This window comes from Gavia stellata, chromosome 6 (assembly GCF_030936135.1).
Source record: "Gavia stellata isolate bGavSte3 chromosome 6, bGavSte3.hap2, whole genome shotgun sequence".
Taxonomy (NCBI): Eukaryota; Metazoa; Chordata; class Aves; order Gaviiformes; family Gaviidae; genus Gavia; species Gavia stellata.
In genome coordinates this window covers 7761516-7779429 of record NC_082599.1, presented here as the reverse complement: position 1 = coordinate 7779429, position 17914 = coordinate 7761516, and the positions used below count along the sequence as shown (strand labels likewise).

Genomic DNA, 17914 nt, shown 5'->3' with positions numbered 1-17914 from the left:
AAGAGGCAGGAAACTGATATCTAATGAGGATGAAAGTTGTATGACTTTGTAATTTATATGTGTGTTAGTTGGCAAAACAAAATGGTGAAAGGACAGAAATAAGAGGGAGCAAAAGAAGTGATAATGAGAAACGCAGGCAAATGTGTTGTCAAAATTAGCCAGCTGAATTGATAGCAGTATATCAACAGATTAGCTAAATAAAATTAAGTACTCCCTAAAGTTACATGATTTAGTAAACTGCAGTGCATCATAACCAGATGAAGCCAGTTTATGTACCCACTATTGGTTAAGACAAGGGTGGCATCACTGATACAATAACTTCCTTTCATATCTGAAAAAAATATCCTGTATGATGCTGCTTGGAGACATCTGCTTTTCCACTGTGGGAAAAAAATATGGGCTTGCTGTTGGAGTAATCTAGAACAGAAGACATGTTCCCAAAGTAAATATACAATTTCTAAAATAATTAACACCACCCCCCCCCCCCAAGTTCTGTAATACACATTTTTAAAAGTGTGTAAGAACCATGAGAGATTTATAAGGCAATTGAAATATGCGAGGGGAAACAAAAAGAGAGAGAGAGAAGGGAAATCAGAGAAAATTGATTCCTGATTTGGTCTTGGGGTCTCATGCTTCTCTCTGCTGTTGGCTGTTTTTCTATCTCATCTTGTTCCTTCAGTGAAAGCAACAAATCAGAATGTTTTGGGGAGAAGAAATAGCAACAGAATGTAAAAATCAGTTGAAATACATTAGATATTAGGATAGTTTTGGGATGATGCACTGGCATTATCCTAGGGATATTGTGGGGTTTTTTTCCAAGGGCATCTGTGCATTCCCACTTCGGGGTTCTGGCGTGGAGCTGTGAACTTCTTATTGAAATGTACAGTTACAAAATTGGGCCTAAAAAGCTGAGGTTGCTGAGATGGCTTTGATTTTTATATATATATATATATATATATACACACACATAGCAGTAACCTATAACTCTGTTACTTGTGAAATGACAGACCTGCTTGTTTCTGACTCTTCTTTCATTTTCCATCCCCTATATCTTGCCTCATATGTTCTCTGTTTCCTGTCCATTCCTATGGACGTTCTCCTAGCTGCAGTGCCAGTTTTCTATATCTCTGTGTTCTCCTGTTCTCTTGCTTCTATCCATGTGCACCTCAATTTCTGTGTCTGGGACTCCCCTGATCACAAGAGATGCGAAGAGCAATTTAGAGGTAAGTCCTGTCTGAGTTCTGTATCCCAGGTTGGGATATGCAGAGTAAACCAAATGCTGTGATATTTTTCTCTTGCAGTTGTCTAATGAGTATGTGTGAGCAATATTTGTTTCTCATTTAAGATTTTTAGCTTCTCCTTTTCTGAAATGCAGGATTTGTTCTAGCTTTGGGTAGATCACCAACATTAAACATTTCAAGTATTTTCCACGGTTAAGGCCAGAGGTGGCAAAAATGCAGCTGGATATAGTCTGGCAGAACATTTTATCTGCTTGTTCAGCCTAGATGTGTGGTATGTCATATCACCCGAGTGTGGAGAAGGTCATTTCGGTGCTCATTGTCTGATCATGTGAAGAAGCGCACGGATATGTGCCGCTTAGTGTGATGGGGCTGCCTATATGTTGGTCACCCGACAGGAGAGGGGTTGGGACAGACTGCCCTTCAGTGGCTCTGTGAAGGTCCACATAGCCCGACCCTACTGAAAAAGATACAGTGTCCCCTTGCAGGGGGAAAAATTAAGCTTCTGTTCCCTTTCACGATTAGTGTCATAGGTTGTTTTTTTTCCCCGAAGTAAACTGGTAAGCAATAAATCATCTGCATCTTTTTTCTTTCCTTGTTTTTTTTAAGCTAGCTGACAGTTGATTTCCTTCCTCTTTCTCTTTGAAGATCTGAACTCTTCTTTTGTAGTTGTTTGTTGAACTGTTGGCCCAAGGTCTAGTAAAGTTCTCAAACCTTTGCAGGTCTGTGGTTACAGAATATATTATAAGGTCTCAGGAACTGCGAACTCACGCCAGAAAGTAAACAGCTACAACAGCAGTACAAAGAGCAGGGGTTTTATTCTTTTGCACACAGATTGGTGATTGCCAAATATCTGCATCAGGTCTGGGGCCTGAATTGCTTGATCTTATGTTTGAGATTTCAAACAAAAATTGTTCGTGGTTAACAGTGCGAAACATATATGTGTTTCCAGTTGTTCTCTTCACTAACCTTTTGCAGTGCTTCAAGCTTCCTCTTTGGTCTCACAAGTTACATGAAGAGATTTCAGTGAGTTTGAATTCCTCAAGCACAGAGAAACAGGAAGCAGAGAACTCAAGCTAGACTGGCCTTGCTCTCAGTGGCAATCTCGCCTTGCTATTGGCTTTCAGAAATCATTTGTTTGACCGTATTTGTCTTTAGTGGTTGGGAAAACCAGCTCTGGGATTGCTTTAGTTGGCAAAGGCACCTATCAGTAGAGAACATGCTGTGCATTATGTATGCATGGTGCTGTTTTATTGACGATTACAAATCAAAGAGGATTTGTATGAATTTCATTAGATGCTTCTGACTATCCCAGTCCAAATCAATGTATAAGGACTTTATATAAGCATATGCAATAAGTGTTGAAAGAATATTGGTAAGGTTACAAAGTCAGTGCCTCAAAAGTTAGGAAATGTTTGGATACAAGAGGCTTCTCCAAGTTAAATTCCTTTCTTTTCTACAGATGCATTAAGATGCCCACGTATAAGGCTGTAATATACCATTGGAGTTGTGCTAAGGTACCCTGCCAGGCCTTCAGCTTCCTTGTTGGCACATATACTGGCATTGGGCTACCAGCTTGTGTCCTGTCTTTGGAGAGGATATGTCCATCACAAAGAATAACAACATATTTCCTGCAAAAGAATGCCAGGCAAATTGGTTAAGTGTTCTCCCGTAGAGCGCAGGTGATGTGTAGATGCTGTGGCAGGTGTCAGCCCTGTGTCTTGTCCTCTGTTGTCTCAGATGGCAATAGGGATCTCTGTTTAGACAACTGAATGCCATCCTTAATATCCATTTACTATCCTATCAGTTTAAACACTAGGTCATATGTAGACATCTATGGTGAGACACCTGAGTTCAGGTGTCTTAATCTTAGTTGAGTCCTGCCCATAATGTCAGATGACCCAATCCTATGTCTTTACTTTCTTCAGAAAGAACCAATTCTCTTTAATTTTTTGCAGGTGGGCAATAGTGGACAAACTCTTCTGCCCATTCCCAGCAAAGCTGTCTCACTCCCGCCCTATGCCTTCAGCCTGTCCCCAACTCTGCACTGTGTCTACCTCATGATTGCTTCTTAATCACAGTTTCCATTCCGTGGATGTCTGAAGTCAGTTTCAATCCCCTTGCCCAGCACGAGTCTGTCCTCTACTTCTCAATCCCTTGCTTCTTTTGAGATATTTCCAGACACCGTAGCTGCTTACTGGCTAGTCTGGTCAAATTCTCTCCCATACTCCTTCTCCTCTTTCTTCTTTTGAGGATGGCAGTTGTTCAGTCCTACTGCTGGCAGTGCTTGTCCAGTGTAAGTGTCAAAGTCCCTGTATAAAGTAGCTGAATTTAGGTGCATTTTTGTAAGGAGAACAGAAATGTTTGCCTGATGCAGTCTGCCCTGCCAAATCAAAACTCTTTGACCCAAACCAAGGAGGAGCTAGAAATCTCCCTCTAACATTCACCAGAAAATTGTTTCTTATACAAAAATGACGTATTTTCTGCAACATTTTTTAGAAATGGCTTAAATATTTTGGCTGAAGTCTTCCCAGCCTGTTCCTGTTTGGGCCAGACGTGGCTTTGGAAAATTTCTGCCCTTTCTCATTACAGTTTGGCAAGGCTTAAAGGCAACTTAAAACAGGTTGTTAAAATAAGAATTGCCAAATAGTAGATTCAGATGCAAATCCTGTTTTGAGCATGTGGCTGTAGCTGAAGCCATAGATCAAGTTTATGACTTTACAACTAGTTTTGTAAGGTATTAGAGCCGCTGACTTGCTCTGCAGCTTTCTCAGTAGCTGACACAGGAACTGCCTCTTAGTGATTTTTATAAACTGAAGAAATTTAGTAGTGGGGTAAGATTGCTATGGACTGCTGTGTATTGTCCTGTTACCTCATTTCCTCGACGAAAAAAAGAGATTAATTTGGCCTGAGAGCTTAGTTTAGGCAGCTGAATGTTTGCGGTCACATCTGGAGGAACAAACGGATCTGGTGGTTGCTTAGAACAACAAATTGAGTTTCTTAAAAAGATCTGTCTGCAATGGCACTTGTTGCCAGTGAGTATACTGTTGCGGGTGTATATATGTGTGTGAGGGACGGAAACTTGAAGATACATCCCTGAAGTGCTGTGTTTGCTTTTTGTTCAGTGTGAATGACTCCAGTTCTTTCTAAGAGGTGCTCATCTGTCAGCATTGGTCAACTCCAAAGGTTTCACGCTAGAAGGATCTACAGAACTTTTACTACATCCTATACGCAGAGACACACAACAGTCCGCAGCACATTTCTCAGCTTCCAATAGCAAGGCTTAGACCTGTCATGAAAACCAAAAGCTGCCACCATAACATGCTACAGGAAAGGGGCTGGAGTTACCGAGAGTGCTACCAGCTTTTTACTTTGAAATTTACTTTCCCAGCAGGAAGAATTTGTTAGATAAATTTCCTACGTGGCCCTGGAAAAGGGGCCACACATAAAAAGATGAAAAACAACCAAACAAAGCACTTTCACATTCGGGCAGGAAGGAAGGAAGAAGAGGAAATCCCTCCTGTCCCAAATCCCTCTATTTGTTTTAACCTTGAGGGTGTGAATCACCTCTTCTTCTCCCAGTGATCCAATATTCAGTCCATGCAGGAACATAATGTTTGTCCTTTCAGTACAAGAACCCCAAACTTTAGCACTAAGTTAGACAAACCTATTTATTTTTGTAAAATTGAAGTGAGAAATGAATTCAGGAAGAAGATTGGCCATGTAATAAATCAGTGGATGTTGCTGGCATTCAGTTTTTCCTGGATGGCTCTGAATCACTTGTCTGGGCAAGTCGTGGCTTGGAAGACCACGACTAAAGCTATCACAGACAGGAGATTTTGGGGATACTGGCTGGGCTGGCTTTCAGCTGGGAGGTAGTCTGGAGTCTGACATGATACCTGAATCATCATTAACTGGAATAGATGTTGGACTTGGCCCTGGGGAAGGAAATTCCACCTTGGAAATGCACTGCTAGTATCTCTGTCGTGGTGGAAAAAAAATAACAGACCTTGACGTTCCTGTAGACGGCCGCATAGCCCATACTGCACTCCTGTCAATGTTAGAAGTTGCCTTGCATCACTCTTTGGATAGGATGCCTGTTAGGAACAAGCTTATACAGAAGAAAGGGGGAATAGTTATTATTCTTGCCTAAAAATAAGCACAGTATTAAGCTCCTTATTACATTTAAATATAGTCCCGGTCAGTGGTCACTTCATTCCATGACTTTGAAATCTAGCATTTGAAATGGCATACTCTGGGCAGTTATAAGGGTCTAATTTTCTTCTCCCAGTTCCTTTCTGCTTTCCTTCCTCCTGCCCTAGAGAAAATAAACCAAAGTAGCTCTGTACCTACCAATGCTAGACTTCACAGTCTAGCTTCCAAAAACAATGAAAGATTATGTTGCAAAGTTCAAGTTAGAGATAAATCTCTTATTCCTTTCCCAGAAATAGTGTCGTCTGATAAAATTTCAGTGGAAATCTGTACTGAGGGTCCTAAGAGAGGTAATCAGGCTCTAACACCAAGGAGTGAATTCTGTAGAGAAAAACCTTGCATAAAAAAGCTTTAGCTGAGGTGGAAGACAGTTTATTACACATGCCTGTGTGCTGTCAGAGTTTCAGCAGGAGGTCCCTGAGGACCTCCTGCAACTTGTTAAACGTGGATATTTCAGAAGCATTAGAGTGGAAGGCTGAGGGACTGGGAAATTTGTTTTCAAAAGCTGCTTTGCAATCAAGAAGAGAGGCAGTGGTCCTGGAGAAACAAATTATCTCAAGCTGTACGTGGATGAAAATGTTGATTCTGTTTCAGGACATTATAACTGGTATATTATGCCACACTCATAATGTTTTCACTTCAAGCGCTAGGAGGGGGCAATCCAGCAGTATTTTGTAGCTGTGATTCCTCTTTCTTTTTTCTTCCAAAATAGCTGACAATTTGTGCATGCTTGAAAAAAATGCTGCTAATAATACATACATATAGTAATTAACATATTCTAAAGTAAATAAAATTCTCTTTTCAGAACATGTTAATGAACTGTAGGGGAAGGTTATTTTTGGCAGGAGCACTGCAGAGGTATCCAACAGCAAGGGCAAGGTTGAAAGCCTTTATGGAGTGGTTTGCATAGCCCTCAACCACTAGCTGTTTGTTGGTCACGATCCAAAAGTGCTGTTTGTCATACTTACTCCTGGTGTTGTGGCCAAATGCTCCCTCAGGTTTTTTGATGCTTCCTTATTTAATGCCATATTATTATCTTTATATCATAATCACACTAAACGATACTTGTTACTGTATAATGTTCTGTTAAAAGGCAGTATGTCTGAATAGCTTATAGTCTAAAGAAGCAGCAAAGAAAAACCAGGAGGGGAGAAGTGAGAGGTGAGGAAAAAGATCCAATATACAGAAAAGTTGTGAGAACAGCCATTAATGATTGTTCCTTTTCATGATAAATACAAATAAAGAAGAGTTGTGGTCATGCCTTCTTGTTCTAAATTGATACTCCTGCATTTTGCAATAGTGACTGCACAGCCTCGTGTGGAAAAGGGATTCTTGCTGATAAATCGCTGGAAGTAAGACCTGCCAGACTGAAGCACACTTTTGCCCAGGGCCATGCAGGGAGTCAACTTAGAGATTGGGACTGGGACCCGTGTCCACCACCGGCTGCCTGCCACTGTTGGAAAATGTGTATAGACTTATAAATTACTAGAAAAGGAAGGAAAAGACATTTTATCAAACATGTAAGAATGTGCTTTGAATTACTGATGTTGCCCAAGAAACAAGATTTCAGTTTCCAATCTTCAGAACAGATGATCCTGCTGTTTATGGGACTTGTTCCTGTTCAGAAGCTAATCTAGTGCTGGCAGCTGGAGGGAAGCGGTTGGGCACTTACAGGGTGATTTCTGTAAGCTCAGCAAGCTTTTAGACATATGTTATCCAACACAGCACTGTAACATAGTGATTAAAACAGACATGATATAACAAAGTCGTATTTGGAGGTATGGAAATGGTCTTGCCAGGAGGTTTTCAAGACTCGATTGGACAGGGTGCTAGATAATCTCATCTAGGCTCTCCTTCCCACAAAAGGTTGGACCAGGTGATCTTTCAAGGTCCCTTCCAACTTGGGCTATTCTGTGACTTGGGGAATGTTGGATCATATTGGTTAATCTTTTAAATTGACATGACTTTATTTAGTATTATGATTGCAGCCTTCAGTCTTTTTGCAGCATAATTATAGGGGTTGTTTTAGAAGTGGTGATAGATATGAAAGTGGGACATCTCTGCTAACTTCTGGTTTTCTTCAGGGCTGGTTCTTCAGCTGTACTGCTTGATTTCACTGAAGTGAGGTGCAGCTGGAAATTAACCTCAGATGTCTACAACCTAACAATGTCGATGAAAGTGTTCTTGGTGGGATTTTAATATCAACACAACTCGTAATGACAAACGCTATCCTGGGAGAATTAAAATAAGTGCCAGGAATCTGCAATCAAGTAGGTTGACTGGATTATGTCTGTAGATAATGAGAAGTAGCTTTTGAGTGGTAAATTGAAAATTGTGAAGCCTGGAAGACAGGACTTCTTGTGAGCAGAAAATGAAAGGGCCAGGTGACTTGGTAATGTTAGTAGGTTATTTGTCAGTCCACGTAAACTGCTAGAGATGTCCCAAATTTGGTGCAGTAAATAATAAATGACAAATAATGAACAAGAATGTTGAAAGGGAATTTCGAAGGGAAAAGTCTCAACTAGACAGCCAGGCTATGAAACCAGTGGATTGGAAATGCTACTGGTACCCAGCCAGCCTCTGTGCCCCTGCTAATTTGAAATGTTTTAACATTGTGTTTTCTTCTTCACACATAGGCTCAGCTCCCCAAGAAGACACTGACAGTACAATTACTTATATCACGGTGTGTCCCTTCATTAGGTAGGAGGACAGGATTTGAACTGGGAAAGGAATTTAGTAACGTTTATTGAATTGAGCCCTGCCAGTGCAATAATGATGCACTGGGCCAGTTTGCTGCACGCGGCAGGTTTGGGGCTTGCGGTGCTGCCCCCGGTTGAGACTGGGGCATTTGGGGCATGTCTGGAAGCCCAGGTATCCATGGAAGAGGACTTCAGTGTGAGGAATCAAACAAGTGATGCTTCATTTGTGGGTTGTGGCTGTAGCTGCTATTTTATTTGTGGGTTTAGGCCAATATTGTGTCAAATGTACAAAGTTTTAAAAAAAAATTCAGTTTTCTTCCAGTTTTATGAAAATGCTCAAAGTACGTTAAAATAATTGAACTCTTCTTAAACAAACCTAGCCAAGACTTGATTGAGAAGAGAGACCTGTCAGCCTTTGGGGCTTGCTGGAGTTTATCCAAGCGGTGGCTGGGAATAGAACATGGACAACCTGCCAGCCTCAACCACAAAGCCATCTTTCATCACTTAAAATATAGATGTAACAGGGAGTATGGACCATGGGAGGTGGGAAGACATAAAAATATTCACGTGCAACACTAGCTTTTGTATATGTGTCTGTATCTATACATACGTGTGTATATTTTCAGATAGGTATATATATTCACACACATTATTACTCCTATTGATCAGGATCAGGGTATGAGTAAGATTAATGCAGTGACAGTTTATACCCTTTTCTTTGTAGGGTGTAAAGGTTACAGCCTTTAAAAGACTTCCCCTTTTAAATTATTTCATGAACCTTTTAAGTGAAAAAACTCTTTTTTTTATATGTGCCTTAGTGATTGCTTTGTGTGCAATGCTGCCTTACCTTTAAAAAAACAACAAAAAAAAACCAAACAAAAAACCAAACCAAAACCAGAATACTAAAGAAACAGACATAAGCTTTTCTTCTGCAATGATTATTTGTACTTGTATTTATTTTTTAAATTTTCTTGGTTGTTTATTTGTTGGGTTCTTTAAAATCAAATTACGTTCACTTTTCTTTAGGCAAATTTTGTTTCTAGGATGTATTTAAAGTGGTGTTGCCTGCGGTCAGAGACTTCGAGAGCACACCTTTCTGGTGTGGGTAGATTATTTTAAACTATTATTGACATGGCAAAATTAGGAAGTAAAACCTAAACTCTGTGTGTGCTCTTATTTGTTGGGTTTTTTTGTTTCTTTTATTTTTGTAAATAAGTCCCTGTGGTGGAAATCAAACATCTAATCTTAAAATAACTGCACTCTCACTGGATGCATCCTATATCCAGAATTGCTATTTGCAAGCTTCTGCCCGTTAAAGAAACGCTGAACTTTTATCATAAATGGCATCTGTTTCAGAGCTCATTACCGCATGGCTTCCACTGTGCTAGCGGATACCACAACAAAACAGTGGGGCTTTGTCTCCAAGCATCTTGCATCCTTTTGGGAGGGAAGATGGCTCTGATGAGAGGTCCCTGAGCTCTATCATCAGTGGAGGGATGCTGGGCACCCTGACCGCCGGCCCTTTCCCGCGTGGCTGTTCTGCCAGCAGCCCCAGCCCATGCTGGAGCATCCTTCCCCAAGAGCTGGGCAACCCGCAGGTGTTGTGGCAGCAGATGAAACAGCCGACTCTTGGGTAAATGGTCCATCTGTATTCCAAAAATCCCTGTGATCATCCGTAGTTACAGTCTAAAAGTCTGAGCGCTCTTTCCGATAGGAACTGGCGTAATGTTGTGGATGTAGCTATTTCTAAAGCGTTCATGCAAGTCTACAAATGTCCATGTTGCTCGTAGCCATTACATTCAACCCCCAACCGCGGCATATCTCTGTAGATGAAAATGGATAGATAAACTGATGTAGTTCATTTTCATTAAGCTGACAAATACATTTCGCACATTCTTTATGGTGAATTTGTGAGTATGTGTCAGGTTTCTGCATCTCAGTATACTTATTTAAAGTATTTATTTTCTGGCAATGCTGACCTACTTCAAATGCTGTGGGGTGCTGTTACCTCCATTTTTTTTCAGGAGCCGGTTGATACCAGCAGGGATCTTTGTACTTCAGCTTCTAAACCTTTGATGACATTTTAACTGCTCATTACTGTATGTAGGCAGCCACTTTCTCCTTTTCTAGGTGGGCTTTTGCTTCAATTCAGAGTTAATGGTTACTATTTATTGCATACTTTGCGTGCAGCAAAGTTGCTACGTGCACGTAGTGCCTTAGAAAACCCAGAATCCCGTACATGAAGAACATACCGTCCCTAGCCAGGCTGTGCAAAGGTGCGAGTACGTGAGTAATTTACCTGTGCCCTGGAGTCACGGGGACAACTTAAATGAAATAACTCAACGTCCAGCACAACTGAGTCCTATGATGGGTGACAAATAATCATGAGGTTCAAGGAAAATAAAACATGCTGTGCAGCATGCAAGAGTGTCTTAATTCCTGGATAGTTGTGCTGTGCTGTTATTGTAGCGGGATGTTTTCTTTTGGGTAAATAATCAGTGCTCTCCAGAGAGCTGCAGATGTGCTGTAGCATTATATGTACTCAGCCACAAACACTAAGCCAGGCTTAAAATATTACAGACAGTTCAGGTGTGGCTGGTTTTATGCGGAGTTAATTACCATCACCTTTTTCTCCTCGCTGCCTCGTTGTTCCACCCCATTCCCCTGGCTTTTTTGGCACTGACTCCCCCATCCCCATTGTTGCCGCAGCCCCCGGGAGCAGTGCACATTGCCGAGGGAGGGAGCACGAAGCAGCTCGAAGGCAGAGGGATCGAGGAGGCAGCAGCAGAGCTGAGGCACCTCTGTTCATTCATGCTCCCATTGCTGTGTCCTCATAGAAGTGCTGGTCCTTGGAGGTCCCGCTCTGGGCCCATTGAAGCTGAAAAGTGATATTGCAGAGTACACATTTTCATAGATCAAAGTCTTGGGTACGCACGCAGATACACAAGGATTTTACACTGAAGCCAGTGGTTGGAGCTCTTAACCCACCAGTTCCGACTCCCATGTGGTTGTCTCCCATTTCTAGATGCTGTAGTATCATCCTTCTTCTGTTGTCTTGTGGGACTATTTCTGTCCCACGAGGGTGTTTCTCAGCCAAGCCCTTAAGGGGTACGCTAGAAGCAGGGTAAGACCTGTCTCCTGTCTTGCAGGACTTTTAAAATTCAGTGCCTTTGTTAGCGAAGGGAAGCGCTGGGCGCTCTGAGCAATTCGGGTCATACTGAGTCACCGATCACTACCCTGGAGTTTTGCACACTTCTGATTCAAAACCTCCTGGAGCATTGCTGGTACCAGTGTCACAGCTCCTGTGAATGCCTCGGACAAGGCTGAATGAGGGACCACCGAGTCTCTGACACGAATTTTGCTCTCTGATTTTTTTCTTCCTTGGACATCAGGACATCTCTGAGGGACTTCACCCCCATCATAGAGGATTACAGTCCAAAGTGTCAGTCCTTCGCTCCGTGAGTTGTTGGATGTTGTGTTCCAGCCCAACCCTCATAATTCTCTCCTCTCGCTCAGAGACCTCCGCTGACCCCAGACACAGCACAGCTCTGCGCTGGCACCTCTCCAGGAGTGCCTCCGGCCTCCTCCTCCCCACCATGACACGGGAAAGAGGCTGCATCCCTCTGTCTGTGTAGCTCTAGACAGGGGGACAAGGTGGGAAAGGTGGTGGGAAGGGTCAGTGCGGAGCAGGGCACCAGGCTGCTATTGTGCAGCCTCCAATACTGTAATTGTATGAACACCTAATCATTTCAATATCATTTGCATTTGGGTATGTATGTAAATACAGAGAAAAAAACCCTCTGCTTTAGTCCTGATGAAGAACTAGATCTATTAATTTGAGCATGCAGCTATCCTGCTTTTGGTACCCAAGCTGGCCAAGGCATCTGTGGCTCAGTGTGATCCACCTTCATTGTGGGGCGCTCCCTCCCCCGGGAGAGATGGGCACTTACTCACCGGCATTTGGTGTTTCTCACATGGGTGCTCTCCTCCTGGCTTGTCAACAGTGAGTCAGGAATCTGAGCTATTCGGTTCATTGCTTGGTAGATCATGCTGAAAAATTGCAAAGAAAAAACTGTGACTGTTTGAGATGAATAAAGGAATAAACTGTGGATTTTGGTTTTCATGGGTTATTTCTCTCCACTTCTCTCTCTTTCCATTTTGTTCTGTCGCTGCCACCCTGATTTCCAATTTTACTTGATTTGGGGGGATGGACTCCACTGTTCATCCCTACCTCTTATTCTTGGGGCTTAATTCTTTTTTTTTCTTGTACTCCCTTTTCCAGCCCTTGCAGATCACAGCTATCCTTTGCCAAACATCAACTCTTGAGAGACTACTTTGGGTGCCCTACTAAGAGTTGGTATAGTTTATGGTATGGTTCAGGAGTTTTTCTCTCCACTTGGGTTCTGATGGTCCTCCAACCACTGCTGTTCCTTTTTCTGCCCTTCAAGGAGTTGATTCCCTCACCCAAGCATCTCTCAAGCGCGTTGGCTTTTTGGCTGCAGGCTGCTGTGGCGCACATCTGTATTGTACGTCGCTTTTGGTTGCTGCTCCCTGTGCTCAGTTGGAGCAGGGATAGGGCAACTGTGAATATGATGCCTGCGTTCCTTGTAAAAGTATGAAAAATCTTTCTTAATTATACACTGAACAAATGCCCTGCCCTGCCACGCAGAGCTCTGGCTCACCATGTGCTTCGGTAATCGCTATATGCTGCCATGTTTCTAAGTGGTACCTTCACAGAGAGTAGCTCTGTTGATTTCATGACACCGCTTGCTTAATAAGAACAAGGAAACTATAATGGAAACAGGCCCCATGAAGTCATCTAATTTATGTAGTACTTACAAAACCACCAGATCTTTGTGGAAAATTATAGAATATAAATAACACCAACCAATGGCCAGGCATTTTCAGTCTCCTCTGGGAAATTGTGGAAGGTTGCTGTACTGCCAGTTTGAAATTTATGATACTTTAGGCTTGTACTTGGACCAAAAAGATGAAATAGAATTGGTGTTTTGGAACAGCTCGGGGGAATTGTGCAGGAATTGTGTGCAACCAAATCTAAAGCTGATTGAGGGTCTGGCTCTGAATTTTTGCAAACCAGAATGGTTAAACTCTTCAAATGGAAAAACAAGATACAGCTGGTAGAACACTGACTCTGTTTCAGTTGGGCAAGTAATTTTGTAGCTTTATACTGGTGAAAATGTGATAGTCATGAATCTGCTTTCCTCATAGTTTGGTCTTTGGATCATAAGTGAGTGTTTGATTCACTGTCAAAGGCACAAGTGGGTTTTGGCGATTTTTCTCCCGCAGTGTTACTGCCTGGTAACGTGTGAAAATTGTACGTACAGTCAGTCCAAATATGTGAGTGATCTAGAAGTGCTCCAAAACGAAATCTTTTTTAAATGCATGTATTTATAAAATGGATAATGACTGCTGAGCTTGAAATGCAAAGACTTAAGAATTTGAAAAAAAAATTAAGAAATCTGAAAAACCTATTTTCATGGAAAGTTGATTATATATAGCATTTTCTGGAGGCTTATAAATTGTCTTTAATATATAAGGAAACTGCTAGAATTTTGTATCCCTTTTCATACAGACTCCTAAAACTTGTCAATAAGGTACGGTTGAAAATATAATTTAATAACTTCATTTGGGTGATTTCGCATGTTGCACCGTCTTGTGCAAGATGTTGTACACTAACTCACTGCTGCTTTTTGTCACCGAGGCTGCTGCATTTCAGACCTGAGCCTCAGTATCTCCGATCAGAGCGTGTGCACTTGAAATCCCAATTTGAAACAAAGTATTTATTCAGAAATCAGTCTTCTTCGCGGATCTTCACTTGTTGCCTAGCCAGCCACATCTGAGCCCAGGTATTTGATCTAGAAATATTTCAGTCATAAGAGAGATTTTAATTAATTAATAAAGAATACATAACTGTTTACATAAATGTGATTTTGACACCTCAGGCCTGTAGGTTCAAGAATAGCTTGGGCTTTTTTGGCAGGACACATCAGCATAAATGCAAGTAGTCATTAAATAACAGTAAGAAATGAAAACAATAAACCCCCCTGCCTATTTTTCATCCCAGAAGGGTGAAAGAAAACAGCAAATTATTCAATGTTTTTCATGGATGTCAAAAACTGGACAGAATCCAAAAACTAGTTCAGCAAATATTTATGAAACGGTATCTAAATCATTAACTGTTCTGCTTATCTGAGATGTAGTTGTGCAATCTGTTTCTCCTGCTTCGTACTCCTTATCCAGAGGTGGGGGAGGAAAAGGCATGTTTTCGAGGTAGAATTTGTGCCAAATCAGACTTTGAGACCAGAACCAGTTTTAAAAATCAATTTAAAAAACCACCTTAATAGATCTGGGTGATTCTTTAAATTGGCTACATCAAACTGAGCCCTGTGATTTGAAAGGGATGATTTGAAAGGGATGATATATGGGACATTCTCCTGGCTGTTAATACCCCTTTATTTGATCTGATCTCTAATCAGAATAATCCTTTTAAGTTAGCTATACATGGAAGCATTTGTGCTGAACCTTGCTTTGCAGTCTGGCTTGTAGGAGGACCTCTGTTATTCCAAGATGAATCCAGTCTTCCCTTTTGCCCTCTCTAGGTCAGCCACAGATGCCTGCCTTTCTCCTGCAGCTAAACTAGGAGAGATGTAAATGTGTTTTGCTTGCTCCAGCTGGTTGACTGGCTTCTCTGGTACCCCTGAAACAGGATTTAAGAGAAAGCTCGTTTATTTTTGTAAACTATTTGTATATTCTGCATGCAGAAAATATTCATTTAGCTGGGGAAAACCCTAAACGTTAAATATTTGTTCATTTCTGTGTTAACAAGGGCTGCCACTGAGCTTGTCTTAACATGGTTCAAGTAATAGCTGCCATTTGTGAGTGAACAGTATGGACCATTTTTGGCTTTTTGCTCCGAAGGGACTTGTTTTATCAGATGCAAGAACACTTAGCACGCCAAGGGAAGGGAGGGCAGCAGCCGTTTCCTAGGATGTGCTCTCTGCCTACCACACGAGGGGCATCAACTGGACCTCACATCCGTTGCTGCTGAAGAAAATGTACTGCCTGGCTTCAGTGATTTTTATCATTTGATTTGGCTTCAGTGATGTTTATCATTTGATTTAGACAGAATTAAGGGCAGTGTTGGTTGCACCCAGTTGCAAAGGGTGCAGGGTCCTGCAATGAATAGCATAAATAGACTGAGAGTGATGCATAAGCCAAGCCCACCTCACTGTAATGATTTAGTGACCGGTAGCCATTAATTAAAGCAAACCCTTCATGTTAAAGAGTATTTCAATACATCATCACAAATGTGATTTTGAAATGGCCAAGAAAGGATTGGCAATGCTTCATGGCTCAGGATCTGGCCACCTGTTTCTCCAGAGGGGTGTCAGTTCATTGTATGAGTATTTTTTTGCCTTTGGTTAAAATATTGGAAGCTGTGGAGATGATCTTTCTGCCTTCATGTTAGCTTTTTTCTAACAGAGTTGACCTCATCTTGCAGCAGCCTTCAATAGCGTCTTGGCCAAGAATATGGCCCCATGGTCTGGGGAGTGATTTCTTCACCGGTAAAGGACACTGCAAGATTGTTTAGTGGAATAATCAAAGCTGAACGTGATTATAAAGAGGGATTTTTCAAATAATCCTTGATGAAGAAGAAAAGTCAGATCCCCACCGTCCCTCAGCTCCTACTGGGAGAGTTTGCATTGCTCTGCTAGTACTTGCTCACGTGATACCCTTTCAGAATCTCAGCTATTACCTTTATTTTTAACAGTAATGTTATACTTCGTGCTCGGACACTGCGTTTTCCCAGTGAGGTCTTTATAATAAATTACAAAGTCAATTAAGTCTTCCTCTGTTCGTGCTGCAGATGGGAAAGCTTAAGCCCAGAGAAATAATGTGACTTTTGTACAGCTACAAAGTGGACTTGTGGTTAAGTGGGGAACAGGGCTGTTATGGTGCAGCAGACAGTCCAGCAGTGGAAAATGTATCTGCTGCTCTGTGCTGCCTTCCCCCAAGTATTTGATACTGATGCAGATGCAGCCTCAGTTATCTGAAACTTCTGCTATTGAAACCAGGATCTTTTTTTCTTCTGATCACATTAAAAATGTCTGCGGTTACTTGAACTCTCCAACTTCCCTGGTGTACCCACAACATTTAGCTAATGCACCCAATACGGCGCTTAATTACCTGCTTGTACCGTCCGTGCGCGTCGCTGGCCCCCGTCAGAGTTAATGTGGCAGGTTGCTGCAGTCGCGTAATCGAATCCTGTGATGCCTAAAGCATTTTTGGCAGGGAGCCTGCAGCGAGGGAGAAAACCATCGCCTGCTTTCTCCTGCGTTACCTACCGCTCCTGCCATCCTCTCGCAGCGCTGCGATGGGAAGGAGGAACACACCCAGCCCTGGTCCCCATCTGTTGCAGCATCAGCTTCAGTAGCAGAGCCTGAGATGTTTAAATGCGCTTGCCTTTAGGGAAAAGCTTCGAATGCAGTTCTTCAATGGACGTTTCCAGCCAGACTGCAGGATTTTTCAGAGCTGTAAGTCAGAATGGGGCTTGATCGTCTGTGGGTTTCTTTGGATTTTATTATTTTTTATTTTTTTTTAAATTTATTTGTCTTAGGAGGGGGAATAGGATTTGCATTCATTTAGGTGCAAGCTCGAGTGCACTGCAGGACTCTGCCGAGAAGCACGCATTCTTCAGGCTGAGTAAGAAATGCACAGTTCTCGGGTATTTTGGTTTTTTTCACCGTGTTTTGTCTCTTTTGTATGCATGACTGGCACAGGGCTGTTGTCCTGGTTTTAGAGCATTTAATTACAATAGATACTGCAAGGCTGAACAAAATGTTCTTTTATCTAGTTAAAGAATGTAGCTTGGTTGTTTTTTTTTCCTTGCATAACTTTTCCTTAGTGTTTTGGAAAGAGAGATTATCTTTTGGGGGGTGTTTATTTAATTTCAGCTTAAAACCATCTGGTCGCTGCATCCTGCAATGCCTGGTTTCTCATACTGCTCATCTCAGAGCAGCCCCAACTGCTGGGCAACTAATTGCCGTGGCTGGTCATTGCAAACCCCAAATCGCGGGTTTTTGGGAACTCTTCTTTTGCCTATTGATTTTAATTTGATATTTGATGAGATTTGTCAGGATAAAGAGGCATATTACACACAAGAGGAACGCTTGAAGCCTTTTTTCCTTTCTGCTAGCAGACTTAACGCTGAGCACACGCAATTTGCGCTGCAATTAATGGACCTGTGAGATGATGAATGTCCAATAACGAAGAGGGTGACTCTTTCCTGGGATCAGACCCAAAGCCTGAAGGGTTTAAAGGTGCTCCGTTAGCGGGGTGATGGGAGGGGTTTGGTAAATAACAACTGAAATTTATTCTAGTACAAGATGCAGGGTATTTTGCCAGCATCTTGTGTGTTTTGCTTGTTGGTCACCGTGTTTTAGCTGCTTTATAGGCCACAGGAGAGATCAGGGTATCTGCTGCCTTTGGGGAAGAGATTTCACTCTCAGCTCTATCCCCGGTATGGGCTGAAGAGTCAGGAGTCTAGGAGAGGCTGGGAAGCAGAGGCTGCGCTGACTTTGAGCAGCCCTAAGAGGTGAGAGAAACCTGAAGTTGCCAAAACCGGGAGTCTGGGGGGCAGGAGCATCTGTCGGAAGAGGGAATGATGGGCAGGAGGATGAAATGGATAGTTCTGACGTGGGGCCAACCCTTGATCCAAAGGGAGACAGCAGGGAACCCAGCGAA

At 42.2% G+C, this 17914-nt stretch overlaps 1 protein-coding gene across 1 annotated transcript in view; it reads left to right on the top strand.

Annotated features, from left to right (window-relative positions):
• The first annotated feature begins 16623 nt into the window (after positions 1 to 16623).
• The window catches only part of PRKAG2 (protein kinase AMP-activated non-catalytic subunit gamma 2), a 170652-nt gene continuing 169361 nt past the window's right edge, over positions 16624 to 17914 (top strand). Inside the window, 2 exon segments of the mRNA XM_059819051.1 lie at positions 16624 to 16704; positions 16817 to 16873. Coding sequence (XP_059675034.1) covers positions 16624 to 16704; positions 16817 to 16873 — 138 coding nt within the window.